Raw genomic sequence first — 27897 nt, forward strand, 5'->3', positions numbered from 1 at the left:
CAAAGATTCCTAAACTGGTAGACAATGATGAGATCCTGAAAGAAAGGCAGGATTATGAAGAGACGATTCCATGGCCATGTTCCTTGACAAAAGCAAAATTAATAAAATAATCTGTAACAGTGGCATAAGTTTGGTTATACCAACTGTAAACTTTTTCAGTGCAGACAAGGGTTGAAAGCTTCTCTTTGAATGGGGGATGCATCTGAGACCATATGTCTCATATAATCCATATGTTCTCACCCACAGACTCATATTGTAACTATTTTTTTGTCTTTTTCAGGACATCCAAATATATGTCAAATGTGCACACACACATACACACATTTACATCTCTTTTCCCCATAGATCCACATATTTATATTTTAGCTCTTTGAACAATTTTGCAAATCTTTCCTATAACTTTTAACTGTTGGATGATGTTTTAATCTTACACATAGCTATCTTGCCATACTAATTTCTTCATATTTTTCTGTATGTGAAATTGCTGATAAAATAGAAAAAATATGCCACCAATTCATAAAACTATAATTGCTAATCAAATAATAAAAGCATTTGCTTGTAAAAATTAAAGGGTGAAGTCTCATGAATTCAGAGCTAAAATTTATTAAGCCTATGATATATATGTATCAAAGTTAAAGAAATAATAATAATGTGTACATGCATAAGGACTCCAGGAAACCTCTACTGGATGTGAAAGACAGGTTCTGAGGAGAGAATTCCATATCCCAAAAATATATTGACAAAGATGTGCCACATTCATTTTCAACCAGGCTTCAGAATTTCACAAATGCATGTTTTGGAGCTGCCCTGACACTCAGTTAATTCATTTCTCTGTCAGGCTAATGTCAGCCAAGGCTGAACTCTATGAGCTTTACTCTCCTGCATCAATTAATTCATAACTTTTTAGAATGGACATGTAACAACAACAACAACTCATAACACTGTGAGTCTTTATGCTAATTTACAGAGCTCTAGATACACACTTGGCTTGAATAACTTAAGGAAGATTTGCCCTTTTGTCTCTGATCCATAAATATTTTGCATTCTAAAATATTTAATTTGCATACAAGGGCAAAGGGTCATGAAAGGCTACAGGATCATGAAACTGACTGGGCAGAGTCTCACCTGAGTTTCTCAACCTTCCATCCGTAATACAAAACATTTTCGAATGGTTTAGATTTTCTTTATGATAAGTACACATTTGCTGATTTGGAAATACTTTTCAGTATTTAAAGTACCAGAACATTACTTAGATGGGAAGCCATAAATGTCTTATTTTCCTGAGAAGGCCTCAGAGTAGGACTGAATAAATTGTTGGTCATAGACAATTTCTCAGAGAGCAGGGAAGAAGGGTATAATTTTCAGAGACATTAACCAATATATCAAGATATAGCAGGAGCCAAAGTGTGACTGAACAGAAGATATGCTTCTGAAGAACATAGTCAACATTCAAATAATCAAATTAAGTTTAAAGTAATTCTAACAATCAAGTACAGAAAATGAAAAGAGGGGAAAATTCAGTGAGGAATAAACAGTACTTCAGCATTGGCTGCTTCTGTGAATAGACCTATAAACCATTATTTAATAGGTCCACAGATGGATTGACCTGGATTAAAGGCAAATGTTGAAATATATCATCAATCTTGCCTCTTCTCTTAGATATTGTTAATCCTGAGTCAATTGTTTAATTCAACTTTAGCCCTCCAGAACACCAACTCAAATTATGATTTACTTGTGAATAGGACATACAGACTTTTAAATTACACTGAGCCAAAAAATCACTTTGCAAAGGGAGCAACCCAATGGGAACAGGGTTAGAGGCAGAGATGATTAAATTTGTTTTTAGTAGGTTCAAATTTTAAGCATTTACTTATTTTAATATACATTCTATGTATTATTTGTATAGAACAAAAGCAATATCAGTCACTAGTACTTATAAAATCAAAGTATTTATATTTTCTTATATATTGTTTTGATGAATTTTTATTGGTCAGTGATTGAAAATCCAACTTCTAGAGAGAATTCAAAGATTTTTCTACTTCTCACTTGAAATTCTTAAGTCCATAGATCAATTGAAAAAGAGGATGCCTTGAAAAGCATCTAATTTATATCAGTAATGGAACTTCAAACAAAGGTAGACATGAGGCTGCTAAGACAGTCTTTAAATGAATAGTGTGGAAACCTGAGTATTTTAAAAATGATGAAAGCAATGTTTTTGTAGACTAAGTAACAAACTTTCCAAAGATATTCTACCTGTGTTAGTGTTTTTGTACATCCATTTTATGAAGTAAGGTTTATACCAAAGAACCTTAAAATGAAGACATCAGGGATATGGACTGATAAATGTAAGGTCCTAAAAATTAGTTACGCCATTAAAGCTGGGCAATGGATTTATTGTATTTTTGTGTCATCAATTATTTGACTAATAAAATGCAATATTATAATTAAAGAAGAATAGAAGACCAAGCATTAAAGAGAAGTGATGTATCTTAGGCACCTTTCACAAATCACTGTGACCAAATTCTCCATTTGGATACTTTGGTATCTACTAAACCCATAAACCATATAGGGAGACTTTTGACAATCATGAAAATCACCATATTTGAAACCATTGCTTCACTTTCATCCCAAGATTAAAACAAACAAAAAAGGTATATCTCTTATACTAACTGTCAACATATCCCCAATGAAGGTTTAGCTTTTTCATGCAGACTAGAAACTACAAAATATTCACCCCACCATAGAGTTTTGGAAGCACAGCTGTTACAGGCATTCATATCAGGTACAGCAGCTGGATTTCTTTTGAGAGTGTTTATTTCAGTCCTCATGATTTCCCGCCCATGTTTTCCCAAAGAATTTCAATTCTGTTCGTCACTCTGAATCAAACAAGACAAAAAGCATAATCAAATCCAAGATATGTTTTCCCTATTCCTTACTTTGCATCACTCCTTTAAAAATAGGGATATGTTGCTGAATCCCTTTAAAAGCTATCCTAAAGAGAGAAAAAGAAAGTCACAACCTCTAAATTATAAAAAAGATGAGTGTTAGGTTTAAGACAGTTTGTCAGTGTGTACATCCTTTGATCTTTTAGGCTTATGTGACATAAGTTGTTTCTTTAATAATAAAAAGGAATATGAAAGTGAGTTTCTTTAATTATTACTTTGGGAATATTCTTTATTTGGGTCTAAAATATGAACCAGAAAATGACCAGAATAGCAAGCACATCCATGTAGGCTGCAGTCATAATTTGCAATTCACTTCTTAGGAACTGCAAATTTTACTATTTAGCTTAATGCAAAATTAACATGTGGTCTTGCATAGAAACAAAAATGTGTCCTCATTAGATGTGTGTTTCTAAGACTTTTGTAAAATGAAATCCTGTAATGGGGTCATACAGATGTCTGAATCTCCAAAAGGGCATAGAACGTGAATTATCAAATTATGTTACATTAATACTATAAAGACTTAGGAAGAGTAGTGTCATTTTTTATTTGTTATTTTCTTATATAGCATTTTAAATTTTTTGGCACTACATGTATTTTGAATACACATTAGAAAATGTTTCTATAGATCTATTATGTTAAGGAACAATCTAGGCATAAGTACATAGGAGAACTAAAAGAGGAAGAATCATGAAGTACCGCTTCCTTTCCCTGATTGCTTGAAAGTGCCTGAACAGTTCATTGCAAAAGCTGCTGGGTGTGGCTAGTGCTACAGGGTCCACATCCTCTCTCTAAAGAAAAGTAGGTGGAGAAAGCGCGGGTCAGGAGATAAGCACAAGTATGGAGAAGTCTAAGAATGGGTGGAAGGAGCAAATGGAGATTAATTACTACATGGGGAAGGGATGATTCAATTAACAAACATGTTGAGAATGAGGAAACCCAGCCTTATCGCTGTAAGAGAAAGGAGAAAAATCAGAAGGTACCCTGTGATGTTGCTTTAGAATTGGGGGTAGAGAGGTGAACTCATGGTGTTTAACAGAGGGATTATATATTGGTCTTCTAGGGAATCCACGACAAATCATCACAAATGAAGTTTCTGGAAACAAATTTTTTTTTTCCCTAACAGTCTGGAGTTCAAAATCAAGGCATTAGCAGGCCCAGGGTTCTCTGAAGGATCCTATCACACGCATTCCTGCTACTTGTGGTTCCTGCCACACCTTGCCTTGTGGTGGCCTAACTCCATTCTGCTTCCATATTCACCAAGGCCTTCTTCCCGATGTCTGTGTTTTTAAAGGGTCTTTTTATGAAGACACAAATCATTGGATTTAGGAGCTAATCAAGTCAGGTATGGCTTCATTGTAACTAATCACATCTGCAAAGACTCTCTTTTCAGGTAATGTCATAATTTAAGGTTCTAGCAGACATGAAATTTTGGGAAGTAATATTCAGTCCAGTACAGATAGGGATGTGTGTGTGTGTGTGTGTGTTCCTCCATTCTTCCTTAGCTCTGTCATGTCCACTGAGAAGCTCTCAGTACAATGACAAGCCCACAGAAATGAACACAACTAGTATCCAGATTTGGTATGTTAACACAATTCTCTTTTTTTTTTTTTTTTTTTTTTGACAGGCAGAGTGGACAGTGAGAGAGAGAGAGACAGAGAGAGAAAGGTCTTCCTTTTGCCGTTGGTTCACCCTCCAATGGCCGCCGCTGCAGTGGGCGCACCGCACTGATCCTGGCAGGAGCCAGGAGCCAGGTGCTTTTCCTGGTCTCCCATGGGGTGCAGGGCCCAAGCACCTGGGCCATCCTCCACTGCACTCCCTGGCCATAGCAGAGAGCTGGCCTGGAAGAGGGGCAACCGGGACAGAATCCGGCGCCCCAACCGGGACTAGAACCCGGTGTGCCGGCGCCGCAAGGTGGAGGATTAGCCTATTGAGCCACGGCGCCGGCTAACACAATTCTCTTTTAAATGGAACCCGATCTCTTTATATAAGTGGTTAATTCCAGCACTGGGCTTGAGAAAGTACAACATGAAGCTGAAGGAATTTATTGAGCCAGAGATGAGAACGTGCCCAAAAAATGGTGGAGCTTTATCAATAGGACAAAGAATCAGCTTCAAGGACATGTCACAGACAAGTCTCAGATAGGCTGAGCATCATGATAACTAATAATTCAAATTTGTATTATAATTCATTAAATAAAACCATAATCTAAAAAATCAATTAATGTATATACACAACCAAATAGATGAGAAGACAATTTTTCCTTGTAAAAGAATGCTAGCCAATACATGTAAACAAAATAACAAATTTAAGAAAATCACCATTTTCAGCTCTCATAATAATAATTAGTTCAGCTAGGAAACTTCAATAAATGATAACATTTTGAGTTAGAAGTTTGATGAGGAATAAGATATTTACATGCGCTCAAATCATCTGCACATAAAGTACTAAGCAAAAAGACAGAGAAGAGTAACTTTGCAATGGAGAATCTCCTTAACACTGTCATCAAAGTTATTGTCACCAAAAAGAAACCAAAATCTTGGATTGCTTGATATAAATCAGAGATATTAACCATGACAATATTGTCAAAAATGCATATTCTGAATCTAATGTAATCTGTTCTCAAAGAAGCATCAGACAAATCCCAGTAAAGAGATTTATAAAACAATGATTTTATGAAGATCAAGTAAAAAAGTCATGAAGTAAACAAGTGACTGAAGAACCATTCCAGATGAAGGATTCTAATGTAATGAGCTCTTATATGTGATCTTGTTACTATAAAAGGACCCTACTTCGATAATTAGAGACATTTGAAGTTTCTGTATTTGATAAAGATGATGTGTCAATATTAATTTTCTAATTTTTATGATTTTTTGTACTTGTATAGAGAAACATCCATTATGAAGAGGATTTTCTGAGATAAAGGAAACATGAACAATTTATTCTCAAATAGCTCAGCAAAAATATACTTGGATTACATTTGCAAATTTCTCTAAAATTAAATATATGATAAAATAATATAGACTCAAAATAAGTAAATGTACTTATATAGGCCTTCCTTCAAAAGTACCTTTGAGGAGTAATTACTATAAAAGGATACATTTATAAAGGGAAGACATTTAAAAGGAAAGAGAAGACAGAAGAATGAGAATTACATATAGCTAAGTTTTCCAGAAGTAAAAAGATTGAATTATTTAATAATTCTAATGTTTTTCATTGTTCAAGGAGAGCGAGTTCACTTGCATATTATATAAGCTTGTCTGTAGTAAGATGTGGAAAGCAGTGATGTTTGCCTTTTAAAAATACACACTTACTAAACCACTTTTTGACCTTCTGATATTTCAATTACTATTGGATTTTTTTGGAGGGGGACTGCATTATTTTGTACTCATCACCAGAAAATCTAGAGTCAATTCAAGCCACTTTATTTTGTTTTTATCTTCAACACATTAGCAGCACTTCAGCCCCAGCAACTCACCACATGGCTCTTAATTTTTTGGTTATTACAATTTCTGTGTGATGTATTGTTCTTAGATTTCTAATGTACTTATATTCCCACCATGAAAATACCTCACTCAGAATTCTTATCCAACTTTCCTCTCAGTTTATCAATGTAATTTGTGAAGTATGCTGACCTCCAGAGCCCTGCCACCTTGGGAAAACACATTAACTGTTATAAATATGCAGCGGAATCACGGTGCTCGTATAAACACAAATCTCCAGAGATATTATCAAAGATCACTAGAGCGTGCCGGTGAAGCCCAGGGGAGGCAAAGCCAGATGTCTGGACTTAAATGCCCACTCTTTCACTTAATATTTGGCTTTTTAACAGCTATTATTTTCCTCATTTTTGTGATTAAAAATAATGAGTAGGGAAACTAATATCACTACTAATATTCCCAGATTGTTATGGATTTTTGAAACATTTAGCATAGTAATGTTTAACACGTATTAATTGTCAATAGAGCAGTCTTAGACCTCAAAGGAAATGAATAATATTTCAAGGGTCATTTCTGATGGAGCCATATTCAAAGCAATGCCACAATGCACATCAGCTTAAGCAGTACTTGGTTCTCTCATTTCTTTTCTCCTATCTTCACTTGTAGAAAAGAATGGTATTTATTAGAATTTGTGAATTTGTCAAATGCAAAGTCTTGTTGAGCAATTTTTCATTAACTCTGGTATTCATTTCACACAGATAATTTATTGAATTATTTTAACTGAGGTAAATTTTGTAGGAATGGCTGCAAATAAACTAATATTTATTGGGCTCCAACTCTTTTGTAGGCCAAGTAGTTAGCACTCAAAATATAATGAGTTTTTCCAAACCAGTAAAGAGGGATTGTCGTATATATTGTTGAGATAGAGCATGTAAGATTTAGATAGGCTATGTTACTTAACAAGTAGGTCAGATTTGGAGCTAAGTAACCTCAGAGTCAACTTCAAAGTCCAACAAAAAGTTCAGTTTATCCAAGTTCAGGTTCACACATACAATCAGAATTTTTAAAAACACTTAACCCAACATACAGTAACAATAGAGATGCACATTTAATGTTCATATTCATATTTCCACATATAAAGTATGTGGAATTAATCGATGGATGAAAATTGCCACTGAAAAACTAACTTCAACAATGCTAGGCTGGAATCCACTATTAAAAGCAGACGAGTTTACATGCTTCCTTTTATGCAGTATTGCTATAAGAGTGACTTCTCATCAAGTCCTGAAATTCACAGCATAATATAAAAGAACTGTGTTTCCAGCTTCCAAGGAAGATATTTCTAAAATAATTTGGCTGCCATTTGGGCAAATATATATGTGTGTTTCGTCCTGACAGCCTGTCAACTGGCAGATAGCTCTTGAACATCACATTCATTTCACTTTAATATTGGTAAATTTCTCAATTAGAATTTTATTTTTCACTCTCTCTACAATGTAATCCCCCAGTCCTTGCTGGCATTCCTCAGAGCCTACAGGTGCAAGTGTTGGCATTTCTGCAGTAGCAAAGGAAGAAAAATGAAAGAAAAAAGGAAAGGGAAGAGACAGTCTGAGAAACAGTGGTAATGGGGAGAGAAAGGAGATAGTAGCTGACCTTCATCCTGATATTCACCTTCATGAGAAATGAAGGGAATAATTCACACTTGACAATAAAATAATGCCACTCCCTCTGCTTCCTTTAACCAGAGATGCTGGAGTCAAACAGAGACCAGAGACCAGACGCCTGATGTATAAAATCAATACATGAGGAAAGTTCCAAATATAAGAAAGGGAACAGATTCACAAAAATAATTTTAAATCCACAACAACAACCAATCATGGAACTCTTATGTAGTTTATGGTATTCTTTTTGCTTTATATTTTCTCATGGAATTCTCAGAGTGACAGCAGGATGGTAATTATTATCCTTGCATTGTAACTTGAAAAAAAAAAGCAATAATTTAACCTCTCTGAACTTCAAAGTCAACCAGATCATAAGGGATGGAACTAGAATTTAAACTCATCCTCGTAACACATTCTCTGTGAGTCTTTGGAAAACATGTTACAGGCCATATACATTTATACAGACACAGAGACGTACACACACATATACATATATATTTATTATATATATTCTGGTTAATACTGATTATTTCTGTAGCTCTACTTTTTAGTGAGAAAAGCAGATTAAAATGCATATATATTTACAAGTACACAGTTGCAACACATTCTGCGCTATATATTTTTAAAAGCCTCTCCTGAGTGGCAAGCTGGATTTGCATAGCAGCAGGTTAAGCTGCCACTTGCTACACCAGCATCTCATATCAGAGCTCCAGTTTCCAGTTCTGGCTGCTCTGCTCTGATCCAGTTTCCTGCTAAGGTGCCTGCAAAGGCAGTGGAGGATAGTCCAAGTGGTTGGGCCCCTGCTATACACATGGGAGATCGGTATGGAGTTCCTGACTTGTGGCTTTGGCCTGGCCCAGCCCTCACTATTGTGACCATTTGGGGAGTGAATCAGTGGATTCTCTCCAACCCTCCCTTGTTCCCTCCCTCTAGCTCCATCTTTCAACTAACTAACTAACTAAATTTTTTAAAAAGCCTTTTCTGGGTTAAAAATGGCCTTAGTATTTGCAGAAAGTGTGGAGTTTTCATTCTCAACATATTTATCTTACACATGACTCATTTGGACCGAACTGGGAGCCTCTGACACAGTTAGAGTCAATAGCTGCAGACTTGGCATTAAGATCTAGGAATCATAATAATGCTCCAAAAATAACAGCTTCCCTGCTCATCATTTATTAGCAATTAAGATAAAAGGTGTTGTATGTGTTGCAGATACCAAGAGCTTTTTCATTCAAATAATCCTCCTGTAATATGGATGAAAAGATGAGTTCTGCAAGTCCTTTGACCTAAATGAGTTGAGCAAAGAATATGAATAAAAAAGAAAAGAAAAAAATGTTTCTCAGTTCCTGTTTGTATATTAGAATCTGAAAGAAGTGCAAAGATGAAGGTGTTTTAATTTGTGTGTTTCTCTTTTGTGATAATGGTGAAAGTAGGGAGAGAACTTCCTGTTTTCTTAGGAAAGGTGTTATTTTAGGGGCCAGGGCTGTGGCACAGCAGATAAAGTCGCTGCCTGCAGTGCAGCATCCCATATGGGAGCCCTTTCTGGCTGCTCCACTTCTAATCCAGCTCTCTGCTATGGCCTGGAAAAGCAGTAGAAGATGGTCCAAGTCCTTGGGCCCCTGCATCCATGTGGAAGACCCGGAAGAAGCTACTGACTCCTGGCTTCGGATCAGCACAGCCATTTGGGGAGTGAACCAGGAAATGGAAGACTTACTTTCTCTCTCTCTCTCTCTCTCTCTCTTTCTCTCTCTCTCTCTCTTTCTCTATCTCTCTCTGCCTCTCTGAAGCTCTGCCTTTCAAATAAATAAATAACTCTTTAAAAAAAAAGGTGTTAATTTAGCCTGTCAGATAGGAGAAATTCTATTTTGATCAGAAGGAAAAACTACATAATAATAGAATACTTTGCAAAAGAGGTAAATAAAATGGAGTTCCAGCAGGAAAAATATAAATGTAGGACATTAAGACCTGAAAACACCTCTGATTTGCTGTCACAATGAGACTATCTAACAACGCTTTAATATGGGTAGGTGAAAAACTTTTTTTTAAAATTGTGTTGTACTCTCTCCTGATCCTCTCTCTCTTACTCTCTCACCTTCTTCACCGCCCCCCCCCCCCAATCCCAAGCCTGTTGGGTTTCTCCGACAATAAACCTTTCCTCTAAAAAAAAAAAAAATAGAAAAAGAAAAAGGAAAAAAAAATAAGAGTGTTATAGCATAACAGGTTAAGCCACTACCTGCAGTGATCCCATATGGCACCACTTCATGTCCCAGCTGGTCTACTTCAAATCCAACTCTCTACTAATGTACTTGGGAAAGCAGCAGAAGATGCCCCAAGTACTTGGGCCAACCACTGCATCCAAGTGGTATATCCGGATGAAGCTCCTGGCTCTTGTCTTCGGCCTGCCTAGCCCTGGGTGTTGCAAACATCTGGGGAGTGAACAAGCAGTTGAAAGATCTTCTCTCCACCCACCTCTGTAACTCTGACTTACGAACAAATAAATAAATCTTTTAAAAATAAAATGAAATAAAAATTTTAAAAATTAGAGAGAGAGAGAAAGAAAGAGATCTTAAATGAAACCAAGCTATGAAAAGTCTCCCCTGGCTCAGGAGCTTGGAAATTAATCTATTAAAAAAAATGTACCACTGGAATGTGAGGGAGATTCTTCTTCAAAATAAATTCATTAGTTAAGAAATAGCAAGGTTAGAACAAATTATACAATTTGATAGGTCATTAAAATAGTTCATGGAGAAGTATTCAGATCTTTTGAGGAGGGTGATGATGAGAATGAAGGAGATGATACATTATTGTTGTATTATGGTCAGGAGTAATTGGAATTAGTTGTTAAATGGGTAAAATATACCACAGCTTTAAGGAGGAGAAAAGATTGAATAATATCCCTTTAATATGTGGATTTTACAGTATATTGGGATAACTGATTAAATCATGGGTTTCCAAAAAGCAGGAGAAAACAATTTCATAATGAAAGATAATAAGTTTGATTTAGTAGCTTATGTGTTTCCATTTATTTGAAAGACAGAGAGAGAGCGACAGAGAGAGAGAAAGAGAGAGAGAGAGTCAATTCTTCCCTTGCTTGATTCACTCCTCAAATGCCCCCAACATCCAGAGCTGGATCAGGCCAAGGCCAGGAACCAGGAATTCCAAAAAGTTCTCCCATATAGGTGGCAGGAACCCAAGAACTTTGGACATTATCTGTTGCCTTGCAGGTTGAATTATCAGGAAGCTAGATAGGAAGCAGAGTAGCTGGGGCTCCAACCAGCACTCTCACACGGGATGTGGGCATCCCAAGCAGTGGTTTCACTTGCTGTACCCTGACTTGTCCTGCCCTGTCCCCAAGTTTCATTTTTAAATGTGCTGTGTGAGCTTCCTTAGGAACACGCATGGGAATATGTTCATGAAGCAACTGGGGAAGTGGTTACAACATAAGCAGGCAGATGAGGTAGGATGTATGATTTTAAAGCCATTCATATTAAAGTTTCTAAAGACAAGAACAAGAGAGAAAAAAGATGGAAAGAGAGAGGAAGAGAGAGGGAAAGGGAACAAAATAAGAAGAAACAAGAGGAAGAGAAGGAAAAGGAGAAGGAGGAAGAGTAAAAGGACAAGGGCAAGAAAGAGGAAGATAAATGACAAAAAGTTAGGGAAAGGAAAATAACTGTGGGGGACAAAATAACTGTCATGAGTTAAGAGACAAAATAATACTCATTAAACCTAGAATGAGCAGACCAAATCAAGGAGAAGAACTAGCATATTATCCTTTCTCGGAAATGCAGGAGAACAAGACACTTGCAAATGAAGGCTCTTTAGATTCTACCCAGAATATTTTTTTCTCTGAATTTTAAATCCCAGCAAGCTTCTACCAGGAGTTTTATAAACACAGACACACACACACACACGAATCGCAATGGATTGTTAAAATAAATTAAAATGTCAAGACCACCCTGGGGAGGGAAGGATATTTTGTACTGTACCTGATAATGGGCATCAAATTTAGCCCTGAAAACCACAATCAATACTTTGCCTTTCTTTGTATTTGCACTGAAGATGTTACTAACGACACTACTCATCCATATTTTTTCTTTCAGTTCTCATCTGTAAGTATTTCTCATTTTCCCACCAGTTTGATTTTATTGTGTAGAACTTATGAACATGGTTCTGGGTCAGGTTTTTCTTGGGCAGACAATTTAATGCTAAATTGAAGGGTTTGGAATGATGATTCTACATGCCTGTATTTAACAATTTTGGACTACAATTTGTATCTCAGTGTTTTTCTGCGCCTCATCTTGTTTATCTGCTTCTAATTATTTGACTTGTTATATATATAGCATATACACTTCCAGGTTGTCTTAAATGCAATTTGAAACCACATATGGTATGTGTTCATACATAAAAAGATTTCTGTAATCTTACACTTTGTATGTGAGAGTCTTTTCTATACATATTCTTTGTGTTATTATAACACAAAGAAAAGCCGTAGAATTCCTCCTCTTATCATATGAAGTGCATGGTTAGGGGTTTTCTATATCAAGGCCAGGGTTTGAGGATATATAAACAGATTTGAAAAAGGGGAGGAATGATTAAAATCGGCTTTGGAATATATATTGCTCTGCATGTGAAGTACAATGACAGTTTCAATGGCTCAGAAAAATTGAGGATGAGTCAATGGTGAGAGCAGTGACTCCTACAGCACGTTGAGTTAAGATAAAATGGCCACAAAAACGAAGTCTCTTAGGAAACGGTGATTGCCTAATCTACTCTAGCTGCAACACACCAGCTCAATCCAATATCTGGCTGATGACAGACCTTGCCAGTTTTCTATTTCTCTATGCCCTGCATATGCGTGTGAATATAGACAAACAAATAATTAAACATCAAGCAAATATCAATAGGATTAGCTTGGCATGTTGGAACAAATCTTGATAAATCCGCCTCAGTAACAATACTCAAACTACACATTTATGAGAGGAATACAAATTCTGCCTGTTGCAGTATTGTCATGGAAGGAGAGATATTTTAATAAAACTGCTCCTCCGTCAGCTGCTATTATTAAGGGAGTAAAGCTATTGAGCTGAGGAACATAGGCCAAAAAGGGGGATTTGGAAATGCAAATTAGAGATAAGACAGTAATAAAAGTCTTTTCTTCAGCAATACACCATCCCTGATGCCAGGAGCTATTTTAGGGATGACTCTAATAGGGCTGTGAAATTGGAAGCATACATACCCAAAATGGACATCTCGGGCACGGTAGCATGATAGGGTCCATTAAGAAACTCCGGTGCATTGTCATTGATGTCTTGAACTTTAATAATAAATTCAGAAGGAGGCTCAAGAGGTTTGTTCGTCTCCCAGTCCACTGCCTGAGCTGTGAGAGTGTACTCAGCCTTTTCCTCCCGGTCAAGTCTTTTTATAGCATGGATATCTCCGGTTACATCGTTTATTTGAAAGATTGTCCCAGCTCCATCACCAGATAAGATATACTTGATTTTTTTGCTCCCAGGATCCAGGTCTGTGTGTAGCTAAAACAAAAAGTGGCATAGTTAGTGATGGAGTAAATCTGTAAAGTTACTTTTTGACTACCTCCTATTTGAATATTAAGTTGATTTTTTTTTTCACTTAACTTCATCAATTTCTTCTGATCATAGCTGTACAAAGAGTCTGGATGCACCCATATGAATGCATTTAGAAATAAAATAAAAAGAAACTCATCTAAATTAGTTGAAACAGATTTTTAATGCACTCTGATCAGTTAGATATAAAATGTAAAAATATGCTAAAAAGGTCAAGAAGCAATATAAAATATACACATTCTTTTCAACTCATTAACACATTTATTTAAAATTGTGTCATTAGCTACTCTTTAATAATCACTATCCGTATACCAAGAACTATGTGAATCACTTCTCATATAATCATTCCCTTCATTTTTACCAAAAAAAAAGAATTAAGTAGATTATATTTGAACCATGAGAAAACTAAGGTTCAATAAGGCACTTAATAAATGTCTACAGCATTCATATTTAAGAAAATCAAATAATGGTACCCTATGAGAGGGCATTTGATCTTAATGGTTAAGATGCTTGCATCCTATGCTAGCTTGAGTTCCTGGGTTCAATTCCAACTTCTGGCTCCTGACTCCAGCTTCCTACCAATGCTTACACCAAGATACACCAGGGATGCCTTAACTGATTAGGCTTTTGCCACCTAGATAGAACACTGGCATTCATTCTCATCTCCTGGCTTAGGCCCTATGCCAGTTCCAACTGTGGTGGGTATTTGGGGGGGTGAATCCACAGATATAATCTCTCCTTCTCTCTCTCTCCACCCCCTCCAATAAATAAATAGTATTTTTTTAAAGATTTATTTTATTTATTTGAAAGACAGAGTTACAGAGAGAGAAGCAGAGAGAGAGAGAGAGAGAGAGAGAGAGGTCTTCCATCCCCTGGTTCACTCCCCAGATGGCCGCAACGGCTGTAGCTGTGCTGACCCGAAGCCAGGAGCCAGGAGCTTCTTCTAGGTCTTCATGTGGATGCAGGGGTCCAAGGACTTGGGCCATGTTCCACTGCTATCCCAGGCCACAGCAAAGAGCTGGATCAGAAGTGGAGCAGCCAGGACTAGAACCAGCACAAACATGGGATGCTGACACTTCAGACCAGGGCTTCAACCCACTTCACCACAGCACCGGCCCCATAAATAGTATTTTTTAAATGGCAATGCCACAGTATAATCAGATCTGTCACTATATTGATACAAACAAAAATAACTCCATATCAACATTTTATGTTTTGTACAATATTTTCTTTAATTATCATAATTCTTCTGGTGTGAAAATACCATTCACATTGTACAGAGATCACTGAGGTAAGATGTGGGAGCCCATTTTTCAGAAATGGAATGCCTCTGGAGAATGAGAACTTTTAAACAGGATTCATCTCAGGTCATGAAAACAAGTATTTGTGGAATAGATATTAATAGAATTCATGTGTCAAATGCTGTTCCTGAAATGATTTGGTAGGTGCTGGGGAAAACAGAAATACTGGTTTAAAATTCTGAGTGTTTGCTCTCAAGAAGGGGACAGGAGTATTGTGATTTATGACGCTGCTCTTTTGTACTATCTTCACTCCTGCTAAAAAAATACCAATACAAAACAAGAACGTACATTTTTTTGGTTTGCATTTTTAAAAGTTCATTGAACTATAGTTGAAAAATACTGCTAAATGCGCATATTTTCAGTTTAACTCAGTTACTTAACTGCCAATACAGTCCTGCTTATTGCACCATGAGATTTCAAATATTTGTTCCTTAAAAAAAAAACAGTCTTGTAGAAAGAAACTTCTAGATATTTCAAAAGACATTGTGTTCTCTTGGGTTCTCTTTATTCAGAGCAAACTCTATGGCTTTTCTTGCCAGTTTAAATTGTATTTAGTGCTTCAATAAATGAAAAGAAAGGATGATAAAAAAGACATAAAATGGCAACAATGAATCAAAATGCATCTAGATCTTCTACTTTACTTTTGAATATTAAAAAAATTAAAGTATAAGATTACATCAAATATTTATTGAATCTCAAAATGTATCCTTTTCATTTATTGTATTAAATTTATGAACAAGAACAAATATTGAAATGCCACTTTATCTAAATGAATGAGGGATTATAATTCATTAGTGTGATATTAATCCTAATTTATGATCATTTTAATTTATGTGCATTTTAACATTTCCATTAGCATTTTTATTAAAAAAAGAAAATTTGAATAATATATCATTTATGGAAGTTTCATTCACATACAAGGCATTCTTCAGGCACAGAATATATTGGTTTGTGTCATTCTTATCCATGATATTTTTGCTAATTAACTATTCAAATAAATGTTATTATTACTTATGTTAGAACTTATTTATGTCATATTTTACCTACATTGAACAATAGCCTCTGCTTTGTAAACTGTATTATCATCTTAGGCTTTGATAATCTCTCGTGTTTAAAAATAACTAACAGAGAAGAAGAAAAATCTTAGGGTTTTCAAAGAATAAAACACAAAGCTATGAGTCAGATTTCTCTATCACCAGAGAAATGAACAAATTTATTGGAGCCTCAGTTACGTTGTTTCTGCTGTGGGGATATAACATCCACCCTGCAGAATTGATTGTAGAATCTGAGATAATTCGTCTATATATATATATATATATTTTTTTTTTTTTGACAGGCAGAGTGGATAGTGAGAGAGAGAGAGAGACAGAGAGAAAGGTCTTCCTTTGCCGTTGGTTCACCCTCCAATGGCCGCCATGCTGCGACCGGCGCACCGCGCTGATCCGATGGCAGGAGCCAGGTACTTATCCTGGTCTCCTATGGGGTGCAGGGCCCAAGGACTTGGGCCATCCTCCACTCACTCCCAGGCCACAGCAGAGAGCTGGACTGGAGGAGGAGCACCCGGGACAGAATCCAGCGCCCCGACAGGGACTAGAACCCGCTGTGCTGGCGCCGTAAGTGGAGGATTAGGCTATTGAGCTGCGGCGCCGGCCTCGTCTATATATTTTTAAGATTGATTGATTGATTGATTAATTTGAAAGAGCTATAGAGAGAGGGGAGAGACAGAGATAGGGTTCTCTCACCTGCTAGTTCACTCTCCAGATGCCTACAAAGGTCAGGGCTGAGCCAGGCTGAAGCTAGGAGCCAGGCCTCCATGTGTTGAGCAGGGGCCCAAGTACTTGAGCCATTTTTGTTATTTTCCCCTGATCATTAGTAGGGAAATGGATTGGAAGTGCAGCAGCTGAGACACAAATTTATGCCCACATGGGATGCAGGTATCATAAGAAGCAGCTTTACCTGCTATACTACAATGCTGGACTCATCTATTTGAAAATTATTTTAAAATAGAAGCAGCTAAAGTAAATATTCAGTAGCTAAAGTCTTTTTGTTTCCTATCATACTCAGCCAATAATACTACCTCCAAATATTGTCCAGTTTTAACTTAAATGAAAGCAAGTTCTTAAGATTACATTCAAAAGTAGCTTATACACATATAGTACTCTGAAAAAAATGGGGAAATTTTACATTGCTCTTCTTTCATCCAAAAATTAATTTGTAGCTAATCTAAGTAAAATTCCAGATCCCAATTACTCCAATAATAATATTGAAACAGAATGTTATGTTTATACGTTCATTCATTCCATCATATTATTTGAATCACATACACACACAGACACAACAGAGACACTTTTCAATAGGACTTGTTCTGGTAGCCAACTTGAAACAACAACGAAAAGATTGCGTGTGTAAATATAATAATTTACACAGAACAGAAAAACACAAGAAACCAGGTCTGGCCCTTAGGATTATTTATGCTGTAGAGTTAGAAGCTGCAGTTTTTAGTGTTGGTTTTCACATAACTCTGACAGGTCCTGCTCACTTCAATCAATAACACTACCGCTGCCAACTATCCCACGCAAGAATCCTGTCTATGAGACTGTGAAGCCAATGATCTCCCAAATGCTCTGAGTGTTCACACATTGGGCTTCATCTGCAAACATAACTACAGTCTATTCCAAGGGCCTCTTCTGGTAATTGGAATAAGATAAGAAATCATATGTAAATTGTCTGGGGGAAAGTGACACTCCTTGGACCAAGAGGGTAAAAACCACCCCATCCATGCACCTAATAAGCACTTGGAAAGCACCCTATGCTCTTGCATGTACTGTTTTAGGGATTGAGATAAACAGAAATGTCGTCTGTGCTATCCAATACTAATTGTTTTGTGGGAAAAAAATACAAAGAGAAAATTTAGAATAGTCATTATTATGATTTGTAGGGATTTAGGTAGATATTCATAGAGCCATCTTGGTTTTATCCATCATCTTGCCCTTCAGGTGACTTTTACAGTCATCCCAAACCCTATGGGATGAAAAAGTCAGTAAGATAACCTGTTTCTCTTATCTGATGTCTGCAATGGCCCATATCTGACGCCTGGAAGGTTAAAATTTCTCAAGAAAGTCCAGACACATACCAGTTAGCCATGGGCCACTTTTGTGTACAAAACCCTTTATCTGTTTCCTGCTGGTGCAAGTATGCTCAAATATTTCAGTCACCCAAGACTATGCTAATGTCCATAATAAATTACCCTCTATATTCCTAGATTTCTTCCCCTCTTTCTTCACTCTCATGATGTCTTTCACCTTTAGAGATTGGCTTTCATACACCAGCTTTCTCTAAAACATGATGATGATGATGATGATGATGATGAAGGTGATTATGGTTATTGTATTGACTACTTATTATCTGGTAATAATTAGATAATCATAATTAAAATAAATATATAATTATATATATATATATATAAATGTAATATCATTCTAACAGAAAATCAGAGACCATTTCTCCATTCTACCAATGAAACATCTGACAGTCAGGGATTTCCACCAAACTGGGAGAATGTACCCTCAGTAAGTGGCAATCTTATCAGCACAAGTACATCCTCTAAGTGCCAGGATGGGGAAGAACAAGAGGACTGTGAGACTAGATGGAAATTTTATTCAACTAAAAAAATATGGTGTGGAGAAACAGAACAGATTTCTGCAAAGAAACAATGATCAAAACTTCAGATCTCAAAGAGGAAGCAAATAGGTGGTAGGCACAGATAGTATGGGAAAGATGCATCGACAAGAGATGGTATACATTAAAGAAACTAAAATGATTTAATCTGGACAAGACATAGAGTACAGGACAAAAAGTGTACAAGAAATAAGAAGAGAAAGCAGTGCTCAGTCCAGAATAGGCAGAGCTGTGAAACCAAGATAGAATTTGGATTTGACTATAAAAGTGATGAAATAAATAAATAAATAAATAAATAAAAGGGTTTCAAAAGGGAGCCTGATGATAATAGTTTTGTTGTAGAAGCATTGAGCATTGTGGTCACTGGTGAGTGCTCAATAGCAAACTACAATAAATGCAAAAGGGAAGAGGAAGGCAGAGAGAAAGCCAAGATGCCAATTCACAAAACTGCCTCAAGTCTAATTCTCAAGTCGAGCCCTGAAAGCAGGATCTGTCACAGATGATTTCCAAGCCCTCTTGCCACTCACTGCAGCCTGTTTGGAGAAGCATCAGGCACCAGGTGTGCAAAATGTGATCCCTCTTTCATGTCAAGTCTTAAATTTCAGTAATCATAACAGAACTGCTACATAAGTGAAGTGAATTGTGTGTATCAGCATCATTACACTCTCATTGGCTATCACTACCCTCAGAATCAGAATATGAATCTTGGTCTTCCATATCATCTACATCTCTCTCATGGCTGTTGATATTTATTCTGAAAAAAAAATACAAATTACTTACCCATCTTCTCAACCAGGATTCCCCAAGACCTTGAAATAATCCTACGGCAGCAGAGCCTAGAGTCCATAAATGTTCCTTTATGAGTACCTGTTCTAGCGCTACGTTATGATTCAGTTAGCAGAGAGGATCAGACTAGACGCCTCTGCCCACCCATTACTGAGATAAAGACAAACCCTGAGTGAACTACCAGGAGAATCACTTCACCCTTTGAAAATCAGGCAGCTCTGGCATGGTGCCTTTGAAGTTACACTCTTTCCAGAAGGACATCATGGGAGAGTTTACTCAATTTCCTACCTTCCTGTAGAGAAATATCTAAGTGATGGGAGAAAGTCAGCATCTTTTAGAACCCAAAGTGGTGAACAGGGATTGCTTCAACATGTATCTCTGTTACTTACTGGTGCCCATTGTTTATGAATCTGCTCTCCCTCCGAGAGGACACCAGGCTTAGTACTCTTTAGTCAGATTATACCTCAGCACTATTTCTCAGTATTTACTATCTGTATGATTGTAAGGGGAAACTGTGGTATGGGCTATCAATTATCTATTGGTGAATGGATCATAATCATTAAATCTCAACCATCAAAGATGGGACTGGGGCTTTGATGCAAAGATGACAAGCATGTAGTAGTTCAATCTAGAAGGGACACATTGTTGGGCTGCTAATAGTGTAAAGGGTGGATACAGAAGAAGCAAGAGGGGCAGAAGAGTTCTTTGTATGTTTCTGCCCCCCCCAGGAACATAAGGAGTTAGTCTTAAAAACTGATCAACTTGGGGCTGCTGTGGCATAGTAGATAAAGCTGCTGCCGGCAGTGTCAGCATCCCATATGGGTGCTGGTCCAAGTCCCGGCTGCTACACTTCTGATTCAGCTCTCTGCTATGGCCTGGGAAAGCAGTAGAAGATGGCCCAAGTCCTTGGGCCCCTGCACCCACATGGAAGAGCTGGAAGAAGCTCCTGGCTCCTGGCTTCAGATTGGCTGGCGCATCTCCAGTCAATTGGGGAGTGAACCAGCAGATGGAAGACCTCTCTCTCTCTCTCTGCCTCTCATTCTCTCTCTGTGTAACTCTGACTTTCAAATAAATAAATAAATCTCAGAAAAAAAAAAAAAGCTGATCAACTTAACTTCTAGTTCATCTCTCTTGGGTACTACAAGCCATCCCATAAAGTTGAGGACAAAACATGAATTATTTCTTTCAAGAAAGAGTGAGGTCCAACATTATATTCACAGAGAACTACGCAGCTATTTGTTCTTGTTGCTGTAAAGCATCGGATGATGGTGCTAATGGGAGCATGAGTCAGGAACATTGCAGTCTGTACCACCTGCCTTTATATGCTAAAATATTTTACTACTACAGAAAATCTGAATAATCCAAATATAGTCATCATAATGCTAAATCAATGTAATAGGCATAAAAACACCCCAAGATTTTAATTAAGATCAAGTGGGAGAATATGCAATTACTCTCATGATCATATTCTCTTAGAAAACAACAGCTCAGTGCAATAATAATTACTCTCCAATGTAATTCTAATGTAATTTAAGTTGCCTTTAAATTTATCTTAAGAGGTAAAAGGGTAATGGAGAAACAATCCCTGATTAAAGAGAAGAGCATCCTACATTGGATATGACCTGAGTTTCAGAAAAAAAAAAAACTATAAAAACATTCTAATGTTTAGAGCAGGAAAATGTGTAGCATTCTGATATCTCAGACATGTGTGCTTTGCATTCTGTGTCAGCTGCTTGTGTGAGAACTGAACAGGTTGACCTGGCTGTGGGGACTGGTGCCCAGAGAAATAGAAAATTGTAACCAAGTCCAAATGAACTGCTGGTTTTGGCTGCAGACACCTGAAAATGTAGTCAGAAAAAGGAATACATTGCTTGTGTTAATTTGTTAAATGATATATTTTACAAAGGCAGGCTTTCTATATACATTATTCATCAGTATACCAAATAGTAAGCACAGTACTTGGAACATATTAAATGCTCATTAAAACCTGTTTTGTTTGCAGAGGGGTTATTGTAATGCCCTTAACCTTGTGAGTGACTGTACATGGTGGAAGGACTCAGATACAATAAATATACATATTTTCACAAACTCACACAGTTAATAAAATGACCTTAAAACCTGAGAAAACTCATTGAGTCAGATTCCAGATCATATACATTTTAGCGTAATTCTACAGAAACCCTCAGGCCAGCATACTATTTGGTCTGGAGAAGCTTTTGGTTTTCTGGATGAGGAGGATATAGAATGAAGAATCCTTTTTTCTTTGTCCCTGAATGGCAACTGAAATTTAATATGTATATTCAGTAAGCACATACATGAAATCATATAATTAGGAGCAATCTGTGACCCAATTCATACTTAAATTTTGAAACAGGACAGGCATAGGAATGGAAAGACACGCTCAGCTGATAGGAATGCAAAGAGACAATATTGACAGGAGGAGGCTGGTAGGCTCTTTCCCAGGAGATTTCTCAAACTGACACTCAAGACCTGGAAAATCTGCTACCATCTTCCGTCTGGACCAAAGCTTTGCAGGTTTAGAAACATGATGTGCCAGCACTATAGCAAATCCACTGATCTTAGTTAGACTTCAATAAGACTTGTGGTCTCTCTTAAAAAGAGAGGCGATGTATCAATACTAAAAAATGTTTCCAGGAGTCTAAAATACTTAAGTTATTGAGCAAAGTTCGTAAAGACCCACATGCAGATGAAACCAAATAATTGTTGTTGATAGCATTCATAGAAAAGTAAAGCGAGATGTATTAATTTTGTAATGATTCCAGAGATAAAATCACTTACATATGCCCATTTTATAAAAAATGATCTTAAAAATGCTCTTCAAATGCTAAAGCCTATCTTCTCAGAGTTTCTCTTTTACTTTACATCTTAGGAAAGAAACTCCAATACTTAATTAAGAAACTATGGGATAAAATGGCAACAGGCAGCCCTTTGTTGGATACATCTTTTGTAATAAGTGCTGATAACAGCCTGGTTAAAATATTGAATCTTACAGATTTGGAAAAGTCATTTTTGTTACCCGAAGGCAACCAAAGACATAAAGAATAATAGTTGATATTATAGGGTTTAGAATGAGAGCTTGATAAGAAACAGAGCTACATCAGAACACATTAAGTTCTGAGGAATTTACTTAATCTAAGACTCTGTTCCCTTGTTTGTAAAATGTTTCAATAACAGTACCTATCCATTAGGATTATTGCAATGATTAAATGCGACAATAGGGGCCGGGGCTGTAGCTTAGTGGGTAAAGGCACCACCTGCAGTGCAGTATCCCATGGGAGCATCAGTTTGAGTCCCGTCTGCTCCACTTCTGATCCAGCTCTCTGCTAAGACCTGGGAAAGTAGTAGAAGATGGCCCAAGTCCTTGCGCCCCTGAACCCACATGGGAGGTCTGGACGAAGCTCTTGGCTCCTGATGGATCAGTGAAGCTCCAGCCGTTGCGGCCAACTGGGGAGTGAGCAGCGGATGGAAGACCTTTTTCTCTGACTCTCCCTCTCTCTGTGTAATGCTGACTTTCAAATAAATAAATAAATCTTAAAAAAAAAGTGACAATAGATAATGTTGTTATAGTAAACATATTTTCCAGAAACTAAGATTTCAAATAAAGATTCAAATATAGTGTATTCTTTTTAGTAAGATATTTATTTATTTATTTACTTGAAAGTCAGACCTACAGAGAAAGAGAAAGAGAGAAATCTCAAATCTACTGTTCATTCCCTATCTGGCTCAAACAGCCAGGGCTGAGCCCTGCCAAAGCCGAGTCAGAGGATTCCTCCAGATCCCCCACATACGTGCAGAGGCCCAAATACTTGGGCCATATTCAGCTGCTTTTCCCAGGTCATCAGCAGAGAGCTGAATCGAAAGTGGAGCAGCCAGATCACAAACCGATGCAGGCTTTACCCACTAAGCCATGATGCCAGTCCCTAGAGTGTGTACCCTTTTGGAGACAGAATTTAGAAAATATAAAGATGGGTTCTTCCCAGACCAAAACTGCTTTCCTAGAAAAATATACACAACAACATATTCTGTTTTAAATTTCAATATGCAACAGGATTTACATTAAAAATAGGAATATAACTTCTTGCGCTAAATATCTGGGCACAATCTGAGCTTAACTTCTCTCATTGAGCAAGTTCCTTAATAATTATATATTTGGGACTTATTTATCCACTTATTAAATAATTCTAGTGGATATATCTGAGTTTTATTTTAGTAACTGAGTAATTACAATCCAAATGTGGAGGAAGGTCATCAATGTGCTTTGGGTCAGTAAATAAAAACTGGAATGGGCAAATATGTGGATAAATAATAATAATAATGGGGCTGGCACTGTGGTTCACTTGGTTAATCCTCTGCCTGCTGCGCCGGCATCCCACATGGGCACCAGGTTCTAGTCCCAGTTGCTCATCTTCCAGTCCAGCTCTCTGCTGTGGCCTGGGAGGGCAGTGGAGGATGGCCCAAGTGCTTGGGACCCTGCACCCGCATGGGAGACCAGGAAGAAGCACCTGGCTCCTGGCTTCATATCGTTGTAGCAGCAGCTGTAGCGGCCATTTGGGGAGTGAAGCATCAGAAGGAAGACCTTTCTCTCTGTCTCTCTCTCTCATTGTCTAGCTCTATCTGTCAAAAATAAAATAATAATAATAATAATAATAATAATGGACCAATTACTGAAAACAGGTTAAGGTGAACGAATCCAGAAGTGAATGCATTGATCAATGGTTGGATGGATGGATGATTGGATAATTTGGTTGAAAAGATAGTTAAAAGGAAGAATATGTCTGGATGAATGATTTTTTTTTTTTTGGAGAATGCACTGATGAAAGAAATAGGAGATAATGAAATGGTTGACTGAGTCAGATTCTCAGTCATCCTTCCATTTATGTTCCAATGCACATTAAATATTTTGAATCAATGGATGAATAAACAGATGGATGTACTAGTGAGTGTATAGGCTTGAAAGACCATGAAGTTTGTCATTGAAACATAAATAAGAAGATAAATCATTCCATGTTAGAACACTAGTCCTCATTTTACATTAAAGTTGATTTAGTCATTGGAAGTTCAGCTATAAATTACAAGTGAGCCTTACAAAAAGATCTTCAGTACATATTTAATTTTCAAACAAATCTCTTTATAAATTCCCCAAAATATCTCTGGGAAACTAGATAGTTAGGTGATAGACTATCTATCCATGAGAGATGGGGGATTTTTATGCCAAATAAGTATCCAACATACTTAAAACACAATGCCAGTAATAAGATATGACTGAAAAATACGCTTAAGATTATTAGACAAACAAATGAAGGGGGTTTTAAAGAAATATGGGTATTAAAAACAACTATAACAAATATTCAGGCAATTTTATTAAGAATAAATCACACTGTAGCATATAGGCATAATGTTAAAGACAGGGAGATGCCAAGTGCCTGTTGTGTCAATATTCTTTAGTTTCGAAGAACTTGATTAACCAGAGTACTAATAGAAATTGAAAATATGAGATAGATTTCTGATGCGACCATCACAGTTATTGGCTAAACAGGGTATATCTTATCAAGTTAAGTAACATGATTACATTAGAGAAAAACATAGAATACAACTACTTACTGATTGTGAAACTCTACACTTGAAAAAGGAGTATGAGAGATCAAACTACAGTGAACTTAGAAGAACCTTGCAATTGAAGTTAAAACTAATAATGTGTGAGAATGAAAATTCATACTTAACAAAAATCATCACATTTTCAAGTTTTAGCCATGTTTAATCAAAGGGTGGATGAGTGAGTGTGTGTTTGGAAGGATGGATGGATGGATGACTGAATGGATTGATAGATGGATGCATAAACAGTTTGATAAGGTAATGAAGATGGGGAATGGGGAGATAAATTACTTCAGTGAAGAATGCATGGGTGAATGAAAGGGTAAATGAGAGGACAGCTAACTAAGGAGATTCTCAGACATCTTTCCTTTTAGATAAATGAGAATCAAATGATATGGTTTGAATTACAACTACCAAATATGGTCATGAAGAAGTCACGTGGGTTTTTCCTATGCTAGTTTCTTCTTGTTAAAATTATATCAAAGTCATGAGCATTTTAATAAAAAAAAACTCAGACCACTGTTTCCCATGTGTATGTGTATGAAAGCTTTTTTAAAAAATCCTATTCTCAAGAACCATTATATTTATAGTGCATATTCTTAAATACAGCCTAACGTACCATCAAATTATCCCAATTAGATGCTAATAATATAGTTTGCAACACTGTAAATATATGTGCTTAAAAGTGCATGACCATACAAGCATACTTTTTTCCCCTTCTTCTTCCACTTTACAGAAATATATGGCTAAATACCAAATAACACTAACTTCAATGGCCACCTAAAAATCAAGATGTCATTACTGTTTGACATGATAAACATATCTGGTGAAAATCTGTATATCTCCTACATTAACAATAGTATAGTCCCTTATTAAAACAGAATATGTTGCTCCATTTCTAATCAGATACAAAAATGATCTCGTCAAGTCCACTGTCACAGGCTAAATTGTTTTCCCTGCATTCCCAGTTGCATAAAACATGACTGTATTTGAAAATAGGGTTTTTAAAGAAGTGATTAAGTTAAAATAGGGCTATTAGGATGGGTCCTAATCCAATATGACAGGTTTCCTTATAAGAACAGGAAATTTGGACACATAGTTATCAAAGATGTGTGCAAACAAAGGAAAGACCCTGTTGAGGACACAGCAAGAAGGCATCACATGCAAGCTAAGGAGAGGTGTACCAGAAGAAACCAAATAAGCTGAAACCTTGATCTTGGACATTCAGCTTCCAGAACTACAGAAAAATAAATTTCTTTTGTTTAAACCACCAGTCTGTGGTATTTTGTTATGTCAGCACTAGCAAACTAATATATCCTTCTAAGTGTACTAGCTACTTATCAATGAGTACCTTCCTGATGCAAAATGATGGCTGCAGCTTGCAGTAATGCCACTAACAAGTATGATTCTAAGTAAAGTAGGTGGAATAATTGCCTCTCAAAAATATACATGTCCCACTTCTCAGAATCTGTAAGTATGCTATCTGACTTGTCAAAGGGAATTTTTACAAATGTGACTAAATTAAGGACCCTGACACAGAGAGATTATTCTGGTTTATGCAGGTGAGCCCAATCTAAATCACAGGATTCCTTAAAAACAAGAATCTTTCCTTTCTGTGGCCAGAAGGAGACATAACTGCAGAAGAAAAGGCCAGTGAGAAGCAACCTCGCTGACTTTGAAGATACAGAAATAGGGCGCAAGCCAAGAGATGTCAGAGGCCCATCGAAGATGCAAAGGGCAACGAAACCAGTTCTCCTCCAGAGGCTCCAAAAAGGAACATAACCTGGTCAGAAACATGAAGTTTATCCCAGCGAGACTGGTGTTGACTTCTGACTCACAGCACTGTAAGATAATACACTCATGTTATTTTAAGACTCTAAATTTGTGGTAAGTTGTCAAAGCAGCAATGGAGAACTAATATACTGTCTTTCATCAAAATGGTAATAGAATTTTTAAAATACTGATGTTTACATATCTGGTAACTCATGACTTTTGGTACATCATATAACCTTTCTAATCATACCTTTATTCATTTGTTTTTTTTTATTTTTTTTAAAATTTTTTTGACAGGCAGAATGGACAGTGAGAGAGAGAGAGAGAGACAGAGAGAAAGGTCTTCCTTTGCCGTTGGTTCACCCTCCAATGGCCGCCGCGGCCGGCACACTGCGGTCGGCGCATCACACTGATCCGAAGCCAGGAGCCAGGTGCTTTTCCTGGTGTCCCGTGCGGGTGCAGGGCCCAAGGACTTGGGCCATCCTCCACTGCACTCCCAGGCCACAGCAGAGAGCTGTACTGGAAGAGGGGCAACCGGGACAGAATCCGGCGCCCCGACTGGGAATAGAACCCGGTGTGCCGGCACCGCAAGGCGGAGGATTAACTAGTGAGACACGGCACCGGGACCTTTATTCATTTGCAAAGTAAGAGAAGAGATAGTAAATTACTTTTCCAGTGTTTTTAGTTTAAACAGCTTATGAATATTTTGACATGTCCTTTTTCTTTGAATGGCTATTTTCTTGAAGATTTATTTATTTGAAAGGCAGAGTTACATGAAGGAGAAATATATATATATATATATATAGAGAGAGAGAGAGAGAGAGAGAGAGAGATACTTCTATCCACAGGTTCACTCCCCAAATGGCCTCAAAGGCTGGAGCTAGGTGGATCCAAAGCCAGGAACTAGGAGCTTCTTCCTGGTCTCCAATCTGGATGCAGGGGCCCAAGTACTTGGGATATCTTCACCTGCTTTCCCAGGTACATTAGCAGGGAGCTGGATCACAAGTGGAAGAGACAGGACTCAAACAAGTCAGTGCCCATTTGGGATGCCAGCTACTCAATATACCACAGTGCCGGCTCTGAATAGCTAATTTCCTTGTTAATGTAGTACTAGAAAATAT

General features: G+C 37.1%; 1 protein-coding gene across 9 annotated transcripts in view; it reads right to left on the reverse strand.

Moving 5' to 3' along the window:
• Positions 1-27897, reverse strand: part of CDH8 (cadherin 8) — a 418197-nt gene that overhangs the window by 258745 nt on the left and 131555 nt on the right. For all 9 annotated transcript variants that reach the window (XM_070063301.2, XM_070063302.2, XM_070063300.2 and 6 more), the window contains exon 3: positions 13280-13574. In XM_070063301.2, coding sequence (XP_069919402.1) covers positions 13280-13574 — 295 coding nt within the window. The remainder of the gene's footprint in view (positions 1-13279; positions 13575-27897) is intronic.

This window comes from Oryctolagus cuniculus, chromosome 18, assembly GCF_051225735.1.
Source record: "Oryctolagus cuniculus isolate XC-2025 breed Fujian yellow rabbit chromosome 18, ASM5122573v1, whole genome shotgun sequence".
Classification (NCBI taxonomy): Eukaryota; Metazoa; Chordata; class Mammalia; order Lagomorpha; family Leporidae; genus Oryctolagus; species Oryctolagus cuniculus.